General features: G+C 43.5%; 1 protein-coding gene across 1 annotated transcript in view; it reads left to right on the top strand.

The window, feature by feature from the left end:
• The first annotated feature begins 181 nt into the window (after nucleotides 1-181).
• The window catches only part of septin4b (septin 4b), a 102938-nt gene continuing 90619 nt past the window's right edge, over nucleotides 182-12500 (top strand). The window contains exon 1 of the mRNA XM_061919173.1: nucleotides 182-352. Coding sequence (XP_061775157.1) covers nucleotides 350-352 — 3 coding nt within the window. The 5' untranslated portion in view covers nucleotides 182-349. The remainder of the gene's footprint in view (nucleotides 353-12500) is intronic.

Genomic DNA, 12500 nt, shown 5'->3' on the forward strand with positions numbered 1-12500 from the left:
AATGTGCAGATACGTGAGGCCACACCCAATCGGCATCGTTGAAGCAACACACGTAGCCCGTGCTATTGTGAGCGGAACGCCACCTGTAATTAAACCAAGGTGTGACGGGATCATTTACTTACAACAGTCCTTGAAAGGCTCAGCATGGGCTTCTCGGACGGCGTCGTGTTCGTTGACAAGCGTGGACTCAAGTGCACGCGAGGACAGTGGCGATGGGGTTTTGGCCCATGGGGCTGACTGTGACAGGCGGCCCTGTGGGCTTTTTACAGCGTGATGAGCGGACAAACAATCGGGTTAGGGAGCAGGCACGCAACACTTCGGTGAACACGAGGCCACTGTGACAACACACATGGTGGGAATGTTTGAAAAGGGGCCTTTCTTATGCAACACTGCTGCTTTCACTTACACCAGGGGTAGGGAACCTGTGGCTCTTTTGACGACTGCATCTGGCTCTTGGATAAATCTTAGCTGACATTGCTTAACACGATAAGAAATGAATACATCCGCTGGTAATCTGTCGGGTTCAAACACTGATGACATCTACAAACCCCGTTTCCATATGAGTTGGGAAATTGTGTTAGATGTAAATACAAACAGAATACAATGATTTGCAAATCCTTTTCAACCCATATTCAATTGAATGCACTACAAAGACAAGATATTTGATGTTCAAACTCATAATTTATTTTATTTTTTTTGCAAATAATAATTAACTTAGAATTTCATGGCTGCAACACGTGCTAAAGTAGTTGGGAAAGGGCATGTTCACCACTGTGTTACATCACCTTTTCTTTTAACAACACTCAATAAACGTTTGGGAACTGAGGAAACTAATTGTTGAAGCTTTGAAAGCGGAATTCTTTCCCATTCTTGTTTTATGTAGAGCTTCAGTCATTCAACAGTCCGGGGTCTCCGCTGTCGTATGCGCCACACATTTTCGATGGGAGACAGGTCTGGACTGCAGGCGGGCCAGGAAAGTACCCGCACTCTTTTATTTACGAAGCCACGCTCTTGTAACAGGCGCAGAATGTGGCTTGGCATTGTCTTGCTGAAATAAGCAGGGGCGTCCATGAAAAAGACGCCGCTTGGATGGCAGTATATGTTGTTCCAAAACCTGTATGTACCTTTCAGCATTAATGGTGCCTTCACAGATTTGTAAGTTACCCATGCCTTGGGCACTAATGCACCCCCATAACATCACAGATGCTGGCTTTTGAACTTTGCGTCAATAACAGTCTGGATGGTTCGCTTCCCCTTTGGTCCGGATGACACGATGTCGAATATTTCCAAAAACAATTTGAAATGTGGACTCCACAGAACACTTTTACACTTTGCATCAGTCCATCTTAGATGATCTCGGTCACATAGAAGCCGGCAGCATTTCTGGATGTTGTTGATAAATGGCTTTCGCTTTGCATAGTAAAGCTTTAACTGTAGTTAATCATAGAACTGGCACCCAATATTATTTTTAAAAAGTTTGATTTTGAATCAGGAATCGATCCAAATCGAATCGTTACCCCCAAGAATGTAATTGAATCAAATCGCGTGGTGCCCAAAGATTCAATTTAGATGTTAACTGACTGGCCAGTTTTGCACAAGTAAACACACTGCAGGACTGTTTTGTTTCAGAGATTTTAGATGAAAAAAAAATCTAGATGTTTTGCTGATATCTGACTGATATCCGATACCAGCTTCGGATCGGCACACATTTATTCATAACCAGGGTTTCCAAACGTCCCTTGAAAAACTGAATCATCCCGTATTCAGACACAAAAGTATGCATTCTCAGTCGATAGCACCACATAATTTGAAGCTTGAAGTGGCGATTTTATTTTACTCATTTTTTTTTTTATTTTGTTATTTTGCACCTTGAAGAATGTGTAGTCTTTGTATTCTTTAATTTGGGTCAAATACTGCTAAAATTGCGTAAACCTTTTTTAAAAAGGACATTTTTATTTTTCAGGGAGTGGGCAACCCTATAAAAACATGTCATGCAAGTGTAAAAAATAACTGCTAAAACAATCATTCCTAGCTTTGAAATGGAGTGATTATGGCATTATGTAAGGTAATTAGTGGTATAGTTGAGCCACACACATTTTTAAAGGCCTACTGAAATGAGAATTTCTTATTTAAACGGGGATAGCAGGTCCATTCTATGTGTCATACTTGATCATTTCGCGATATTGCCATATTTTTGCTGAAAGGATTTAGTAGACAACATCGACGATAAAGTTCACAACTTTTGGTCGCTAATAAAAAAGCCTTGCCTGTACCGGAAGTAGCAGACGATGTGCGTGTGACGTCACGGGTTGTGGAGCTCCTCACATCCTCACATTGTTTACAATCATGGCCACCAGCAGCGAGAGCGATTCGGACCGAGAAAGCGACGATTTCCCCATTAATTTGAGCGAGGATGAAAGATTCGTGGATGAGGAAAGTGAGAGTGAAGGACTAGAAAAAAATAAATAAATAAGACTAGAGCAGTGGGAGTGATTCAGATGTTATTAGACACATTTACTAGGATAATTCTGGAAAATCCTTTATCTGCTTATTGTGTTACTAGTGTTTTAGTGAGATTATATGGTCTTACCTGTCCAACCTGAAAGTCGGAGGGGTGTGGCCACGGGTGTGGTGACCGCCAGTGTCTCCGGTGGGAGGAGGCAAGAGAGTCCACAGTTGCAGGAGGACGCAAGCTCTCCGCTCATGTCTACGGTTGACATGTGGTAGGGAACCATGTTCGCTTGACCGCTCTGTTCCATAGTAAAGCTTCACCTTCATCTTTCGGGAATGTAAACAAGGAAACGCCAGCTGTGTTTGTGTTGCTAAGGGCGGCCGCAATACACTGCTTCCCACCTACATCGTTCTTCTTTGACGTCTCCATTATTAATTGAACCAATTGCAAAAGATTGAGCAACACAGATGTCCAGAATACTGTGTAATTATGCGATTAAAGCAGACGACTTATAGCTGGGATCGGTGCTTGACTAAAATGTCCGCTACAATCCGTGACGTCACGCGCACGCGTCATCATTCTTGCGACGTTTTCGGCAGGATAATTCGCGCGAAATTTAAAATAAATAAATAAGACTAGGGCAGGGGGAGCGATTCAGATGTTATTAGACACATTTACTAGGATAATTCTGGAAAATCCCTTATCTGCTTATTGTGTTACTAGTGTTTTAGTGAGATTATATGGTCTTACCTTACCTGTCCAACCTGAAAGTCGGAGGGGTGTGGCCACAGGTGTGGTGACTGCCAGTGTCTCCGGTGGGAGGAGGCAAGAGAGTCCGCAGTCGCAGGAGGACGCAAGCTCTCCGCTCATGTCTACGGTTGACATGTGGTAGGAAACCATGTTCGCTTGACCGCTCTGTTCCATAATAAAGCTTCACCTTCATCTTTCGGGAATGTAAACAAGGAAACGCCAGCTGTGTTTGTGTTGCTAAGGGCGGCCGCAATACACCGCTTCCCACCTACATCGTTCTTCTTTGACGTCTCCATTATTAATTGAACCAATTGCAAAAGATTGAGCAACACAGATGTCCAGAATACTGTGTAATTATGCGATTAAAGCAGACGACTTATAGCTGGGATCGGTGCTTGACTAAAATGTCCGCTACAATCCGTGACGTCACGCGCACGCGTCATCATTCTTGCGACGTTTTCGGCAGGATAATTCGCGCGAAATTTAAAATAAATAAATAAGACTAGGGCAGGGGGAGCGATTCAGATGTTATTAGACACATTTACTAGGATAATTCTGGAAAATCCCTTATCTGCTTATTGTGTTACTAGTGTTTTAGTGAGATTATATGGTCTTACCTGTCCAACCTGAAAGTTGGAGGGGTGTGGTGACCGCCAGTGTCTCCGGTGGGAGGAGGCAAGTTAGTCCACAGTTGCAGGAGGACGCAAGCTCTCCGCTCATGTTTACGGTTGACATGTGGTAGGGAACCATGTTCGCTTGACCGCTCTGTTCCATAGTAAAGGTTCACTTTCATCTTTCGGGAATGTAAACAAGGAAACAATGAAACACCGGCTGTGTTTGTGTTGCTAAAGGCGGCCGCAATACACTGCTTCCCACCTACATCTTTCTTCTTTGACGTCTCCATTATTAATTGAACCAATTGCAAAAGATTCAGCAACACAGATGTCCAGAATACTGTGTAATTATGCGATTAAAGCAGACGACTTATAGCTGGGATCGGTGCTTGACTAAAATGTCCGCTACAATCCGTGACGTCACGCGCACGCGTCATCATACTTGCGACGTTTTCAGCAGGATCATTCGCGCGAAATTTAAAATAAATAAATAAGACTAGGGCAGTGGGAGCGATTCAGATGTTATTAGACACATTTACGAGGATAATTCTGGAAAATCCCTTATCTGCTTATTGTGTTACTAGTGTTTTAGTGAGATTATATGGTCTTACCTGTACAACCTGAAGGTCGGAGGGGTGTGGCCACAGGTGTGGTGACCGCCAGTGTCTCCGGTGGGAGGAGGCAAGAGAGTCCGCAGTTGCAGGAGGACACAAGTCTATGGTTGACATGTGGTAGGGAACCATGTTCGCTTGACCGCTCTGTTCCATAGTAAAGCTTCACCTTCATCTTTCGGGAATGTAAACAAGGAAACACAAGCTGTGTTTGTGTTGCTAAAGGCGGCCGCAATACACCGCTTCCCACCTACATCTTTCTTCTTTGACGTCTCCATTATTAATTGAACCAATCGCAAAAGATTCAGCAACACAGATGTCCAGAATACTGTGTAATTATGCGATTAAAGCAGACGACTTATTGCTGGGATCGGTGCTTGACTAAAATGTACGCTACAATCCGTGACGTCACGCGCACGCGCCATCATTCCTGCGACGTTTTCAGCAGGATAATTCGCGCGAAATTTAAAATAAATAAATAAGACTAGGGCAGTGGGAGCGATTCAGATGTTATTAGACACATTTACTAGGATAATTCTGGAAAATCCCTTATCTGCTTATTGTGTTACTAGTGTTTTAGTGAGATTATATGCTCTTACCTGTCCAACCTGAAAGTAGGAGGGGTGGGGCCACGGGTGTGGTGACCGCCAGTGTCTCCGGTGGGAGGAGGCAAGAGAGTCCGCAGTTGCAGGAGGAAGCAAGCTCTCCGCTCATGTCTACGGTTGACATGTGGTAGGGAACCATGTTCGCTTGACCGCTCTGTTCCATAGTAAAGCTTCACCTTCATCTTTCGGGAATGTAAACAAGGAAACACCAGCTGTGTTTGTGTTGCTAAGGGTGGCCGCAATACACCGCTTCCCACCTACATCGTTCTTCTTTGACGTCTCCATTATTAATTGAACCAATTGCAAAAGATTCAGCAACACAGATGTCCAGAATACTGTGTAATTATGCGATTAAAGCAGACGACTTATAGCTGGGATCGGTGGTTGACTAAAATGTCCGCTACAATCCGTGACGTCACGCGCACGCGTCATCATTCTTGCGACGTTTTCAGCAGGATAATTTGCGCGAAATTTAAAATAAATAAATAAGACTAGGGCAGTGGGAGCGATTCAGATGTTATTAGACACATTTACTAGGATAATTCTGGAAAATCCCTTGTCTGCTTATTGTGTTACTAGTGTTTTAGTGAGATTATATGGTCTTACCTGTCCAACCTGAAAGTCGGAGGGGTGTGGCCACGGGTGTGGTGACCGCCAGTGTCTCCGGTGGGAGGAGGCAAGAGAGTCCGCAGTTGCAGGAGGACACAAGTCTACGGTTGACATGTGGTAGGGAACCATGTTCGCTTGACCGCTCTGTCCCATAGTAAAGCTTCACCTTCATCTTTCGGGAATGTAAACAATGAAACAGGGAAACACCAGCTGTGTTTGTGTTGCTAAAGGCGGCCGCAATACACCGCTTCCCACCTACATATTTCTTCTTTGACGTCTCCATTATTAATTGAACCAATTGCAAAAGATTCAGCAACACGGATGTCCAGAATACTGTGTAATTATGCGATTAAAGCAGACGACTTATAGATGGGATCGGTGCTTGAGTAAAATGTTCGCTACAATCCGTGACGTCACGCGCACGCGTCATCATTCTTGCGAAATTTTCAGCAGGATTATTCGCGCGAAATTTAAAATAAATAAATAAGACTAGGGCAGTGGGAGCGATTCAGATGTTATTAGACACATTTACTAGGATAATTCTGGAAAATCCCTTATCTGCTTATTGTGTTACTAGTGTTTTAGTGAGATTATATGGTCTTACATGTCCAACCTGAAAGTCGGAGTGGTGTGGCCACGGGTGTGGTGACCGCCAGTGTCTCCGGTGGGAGGAGGCAAGAGAGTCCGCAGTTGCAGGAGGACACAAGCTCTCCGCTCATGTCTACAGTTGACATGTGGTAGGGAACCATGTTCGCTTGACCGCTCGGTTCCATAGTAAAGATTCACCTTCATCTTTCGGGAATGGAAACAAGGAAACCAGCTGTGTTTGTGTGGCTAAAGGCGGCCGCAATACACCGCTTCCCACCTACATCTTTCTTCTTTGACGTCTCCATTATTAATTGAACCAATTGCAAAAGATTCAGCGACATGGATTTTCAGATTACTGTGTAATTATGCGATTAAAGCAGACGACTTATAGCTGGGATCGGTTCTTGACTAAAATGTCCGCTACAATCCATGACGTTTTCAGCAGGATAATTCGCGCAAAATTTAAAATTGCAATTTAGTAAACTAAAAAGGTCGTATTGGCATGTGTTGCAATGTTGGGATTTCATCATTGATATATAAACTATCAGACTGCGTGGTCGGTAGTAGTGGGTTTCAGTAGGCCTTTAACATTCCTAATTAAAAAAGTCCGGCCTCAACCCTCAGCAGAAGTTCTGCTCAAAGGGCAACCTTACAAATTCCTCCGAAGCCTCGTAGATGTGGACCCTGCCAAGCCTCCGACCCACTATAAATAATCTCAGCCCAGTTCCCATGGACCCCCATCGGGTCCCGCCGCGAGCGAGGCACAAATGCAAGCATCACATCAGAAACGCAGAATTTATTTTCTACCCAAGTGTAGGCGAAAGCGAGCCGAGGTCTTGATAGCAGCAAGTCCACCATGATTAGAGGGAACAAAGTGTCAGGAAACTGGAGCAGAGATCAACTAACTTCATGGCTTTGGTCAAACGAATTTCCCACATCGAGCCATTTTTTGTTATTCTTTTCACCCACTGTCCATGTCCACAGTGTTCACGTTTACAGTGGAACTGCATTCCTGACTTAGTTTTCACTGAGTTTGTCAGTCTGACCCGTTGAGTTCAAGCTGGAAGATGGATGGACATCCTCATCTGCAGTAAACAGTAGATTGAGAGTTGGTGTGCAGTGGGAAAAGAACGGAGTTTTGGCAAAACTGGATGCTGTATGTTCAATTTCCATAGCTTAGAACTGAGAGTTTGCAAGTGGACATTTGTTTGTGGTCTTTTGTCAGAGTTAAAAAGTTTAGGAGGAAAAATAGCCCTGTTGTGCAGAGGACGCTGGTTCTGTGCGACTGTTTTGTCGCCTATGTTAGGATGCATGCTCATTTGGTCCAGACCTCATATCGCATACTTGGATTGGATTTCAGCATTTTGTTTAGCAAGAATGCAATTTCCTGTAGTGTTTGATACTTTTATAGGTACTGACCAAATTCCGTCCTACCTCATAGTTACTGATTCATGTAAAATAATTTGGCTGCAGAACCAAGAACTATCCTGGATATCCCAGGACAGCCCAACATTGAGGCAATGGATGGAAACCACAATGGACATATATCACTGTCTTTATTAATTATAAATTGGAGAAATGTACTTCCTACTGGGAAAACTGTGTCAATTATGTTACGCCCCATAAGCCTGACTTAAATTTTTCTAATTAGTGCACTGCTTTAAAAAAAAAAAAAGTTACTCTCTGTATGTGTATGTATGTATGTATATACTGTGTGTGTGTGTATATATATATATATAGGTATGTATATGTATGTATGTATGTATATACTGTGTGTGTGTATATATATATAGGTATGTATATGTATGTATATATATATGTGTATGTGTATGTGTGTATATATATATATATATGTGTATATGTATGTATGTATGTATGTATGTATATGTATATATATATATATATATATATATATATATATATATATATATATATATATATATATATATATATATATATATACACATACACACATACATATATATATGTATGTATGTATATATGTGTGTGTGTGTATATAGGTATGTATGTATGTATATATATATATATATATGTATGTATGTATGTATATGTGTGTGTGTGTGTATATAGGTATATATGTGTGTATATATATATATACGTGTGTGTGTGTATATATATATATGTATGTGTATATGTATAGGTGTGTGTGTGTGTGTATATATATATATATATATATATATATATATATATATATATATATATATATATATATATATATATATATATTCATTCATATGTGTATATATATATATGTATATGTTTGTATTTATTTTATTTTATTTCTGTTTATTATTAATATATTTATTTTTTGTTTATTTAATTGATGAATTTGTAGAAACTACTTTATTTTATTTGTTTTTGTTTTTTTGTTAGTTTTTTTTTTTTCTTTTTTTTTTTCAGGGGGCGTGGTAGGATGTGGATGTAAACCAAAAATACTTGTGACATTTAGGGCAGACAACAGCTATATGATGTATGTGACTATGATGTAATGGACAGAAATGTCTGATGCTGGATGTCAATAAAAAAAAAGATGACATCAAAACAACACTTAAAAAAAAAAGAACTATTCGCCCAGTCGGCCTGCTTCTATAGGTAATGTTGCAATTTTCCATGCCAACAAAGCAAGCATGGCTGACAGAAAGGGCTCAAAAGTAAGGCTCCACTTTAAGAATGTGCTAACTCAAATGCTAATGTACTGTATATTGAATGCCACTGTTTAGCATTAGAGATTTTACATGGCGATTTCAGCAGAACCAAATGTGTTCATACCAAAGACTATAAAAATGGGACCCATTTCCTCCCTGCTTGGCACTCAGCATCAAGGGTTGGAATCGGGGGTTAAATCACCACAAATGATTCCCGGGCGCGGCACCGCTGCTGCCCGCTGCTGCCCACTGCTCCCCTCACCTCCCAGGGGGTGAACAAGGGGATGGGTCAAATGCAGAGGACAAATTTCGCGTTGTGTGACAATCATTGGTACTTTGATTAAAGCTACAACTAAGATGCGAGTTACAATCAAACAGCTGGTATCTAAGAAATACTGGAAATACACTGGACAAAAATATGAACACAACACTTTATTTTTGATCCCATCCATCCATCTATCCATCCATCTTCTTTCGCTTATCCGAGGTTGGGTTGCGGGGGCAGCAGCCTAAGCAGGGAAACCCAGACTTCCCTCTCCCCAGCCACTCCGTCCAGCTCCTCCCGGGGGATCCCGAGGCGGGAGACATAGTCTTCCCAACGTGTCCTGGGTCTTCCCCGTGGCCTCCTACCGGTCGGATGTGCCCTAAACGCCTCCCTAGGGAAGCGTTCAGTTGGCATCTTGACCAGATGCCCAAGCCAGCTCATCTGGCTCCTCTCGATGTGGAGGAGCAGCGGCTTTACTTTGAGTTCCTCCCGGATGGCAGAGCTTCTCACCCTATCTCTAAGGGAGAGCCCCGCCACACGGCGGAGGAAACTCATTTCGGCCACTTGTACCCAAAGCTCAAGACCAGAGGTGAGGATGGGAACGTAGATCGACCGGTAAATTGAGAGCTTTGCCTTCCGGCTCAGCTCCTTCTTCACCACAACGGATCGATACAGCGCCCGCATTACTGGAGACGCCGCCTGTCGACCTCACGATCCACTCTTCCCTCACTCGTGAACAAGACTCCGAGGTACTTGAACTCCTCCACGTGAGGTAAGATCTCCTCCCCAACCTGGAAATGGCACTCCACCCTTTTCCGGGTGGAATCAGCACCTCCAAGTCCGGGTCCATGTTTCTCAATAATAAAGTTAAAGGTAAAGTACCACTGATAGTCACACAACTTACTCTCTACATTTGACCCATCCCCTTCTTCCACTCCCTGGAACGTGAGGGGAGCCGTGAGCAGCAGCGGTGGCCGCGCTCTGGAATAATTTTGGTGATTTAACCCCCAATTCCAACCCTTCAGCATCAAGGGTTGGAATTGGTGCCAAGCAGAGAGGTGAAGTGAAGTGAATTATATTTATATAGCGCTTTTCTCTAGTGACTCAAAGCGCTTTACATAGTGAAACCCAATATCTAAGTTACATTTAAACCAGTGTGGGTGGCACTGGGAGCAGGTGGGTAAAGTGTCTTGCCCAAGGACACAACGGCAGTGACTAGGATGGCGGAAGCGGGAATCGAACCTGCAACCCTCAAGTTGCTGGCACGGCCGCTCTACCAACCGAGCTATGCCGCCCGGTAATGGGTCCCATTTTTTTTATAGTCTTTGGTTTGACTCGGCCGGGGTTTGAACTCTTGACCTACCAATCTCAGGGCGGACACTCGAACCACCAGGCCACTGAGCAGGTCTACTATGTAAATCCATCCATTTTCTACCGCTTATTCCCTTTGGGATCGCGGGGGGCGCTGGTGCCTATCGCAGCTACAATCGGGCGGAAGGCGGTGTACACCCTGGACAAGTCACCACCTCATCGCAGGGCCAACACAGATAGACAGACAACATTCACACTCACATTCAATGGTTCATGGATCCTGCACCAACAAGGATATAGGAGAACAGACAAAGAGCTGTTCATCGTTCTGTGTGCGTTCTTTGAACAATTAAACCACACACAAAATAGGAAGATCAAAGGATTCCTGGGCTTGGATTGGTCTATGGCAGTGGTGACAAAGTCAAGGCCCGCGGGCCAGATCCAGGCCGGAATGAATTATCTATGGATGATATTTGATTAGTATCACGGTGGAAGAGGGGTTAGTGCGTCTGCCTCACAATACGAAGGTCCTGCAGTCCTGGGTTCAAATCCAGGCTCGGGATCTTTCTGTGTGGAGTTTGCATGTTCTCCCCGTGAATGCGTGGGTTCCCTCCGGGTACTCCGGCTTCCTCCCACTTCCGAAGACATGCACCTGGGGTCGATTGGCAACACTAAATTGGCCCTAGTGTGTGACAGTCATGAAAATAAAGAAAACCCATTGAATGAGAAGGTACTTCCAAACTTTTAGCCTGTACTGTACATTATGGATTGAACTTTCACAGTATCATGTTAGACCCGCTCGACATCCATTGCTTTCCTCCTCTCCAAGGTTCTCATAGTCTTTGTCACCGATGTCCCACTGGGTGTGAGTTTTCCTTGCCCTTATGTGGGCCTACCGAGGATGTCGTAGTGGTTTGTGCAGCCCTTTGAGACACTAATGATTTAGGGCTATATAAGTAAACATTGATTGATTGATTGATTGATTGATTGGTCTTATCAAATAACTGTTAGTAATGATTGTTTTCTTGATTAAAAGTAAAAAAAAGTGGTCAAAAAACATAACTATTGAGAGAAGCGACTCCCCTTCAAAGAGCCATCTCTAAATCCTTGACCGTCTTTTACACATCACAATCATAAGTGTAAATGTAAAATGATGCATTGACCGCGTTCAGAGCCCGCTTGGTCATCGGCTGCAGAAACCTTCCACTCCCCTAAGAAATGATGTCCAGATGCTCCCATGATGCCGCAGGACAGTCAGAGGAAATGCCAGGCAAGCCAAGGGGAAGAGCAGGAAGAGATGGTGGAGATGTAGTGAAAGATGTTTACGTCAAACCATCCCTTGCATTTCTCTCCCACTCGATAAGACGCAACAAATTGACCTCATATCTTCATCTGAGCTCGGTGCGTTTTAACCAGCGATGGACACGGGCGAACCCACTCACCCCGTTTTTCTTTCCTACGCGATTAGTTGGCAGGCTCGGCTTACCGTCTTGTTGTTTTCTGCAGACAAAACGAGCGCTTGTGTTGGGTGTCGCATTGAAGCATTAGTGCAGGGGTAGGGAACCTATGGCTCTCAAACCAGGTGTGGCTCTTTTGATGACTGCATCTGGCTCTCAAGATAAATCTTAGCTGGCATTCCTTAACACGATAAGTAATAGATCATTCATCTAACGCCCTTGACGCGAATCCCTTAGGGGTGATGGATGGCTGGGCAGTGCCTGAAGAGCTGCAGCCCGCCACCATAGCCCCCACTCCCTCCCCTCTGTTGCAAGTCTGGAGTTGTATGTTGTGATACGTATATATAGTTGCTCTGGAGTTTTTTTCCCATAGCTGTTCTGTGACCCTAAACACTGTTTGTTTGTCTAATCAAATCAATCCGTCAATCAACAAAGTTTTGTTGTACTTGGGCAATAACAATACCTACCTACCTACCTAATTACGCTGGTAATCACCGTGTCAAAATATCTGTTTTCTACTGCACCAGTTCAAGTAGTCGCATTCATGGTAAGAAGTGTTTTATTTATTATTG

This window comes from Nerophis ophidion, linkage group LG13, assembly GCF_033978795.1.
Source record: "Nerophis ophidion isolate RoL-2023_Sa linkage group LG13, RoL_Noph_v1.0, whole genome shotgun sequence".
NCBI classification, from domain to species: domain Eukaryota; kingdom Metazoa; phylum Chordata; class Actinopteri; order Syngnathiformes; family Syngnathidae; genus Nerophis; species Nerophis ophidion.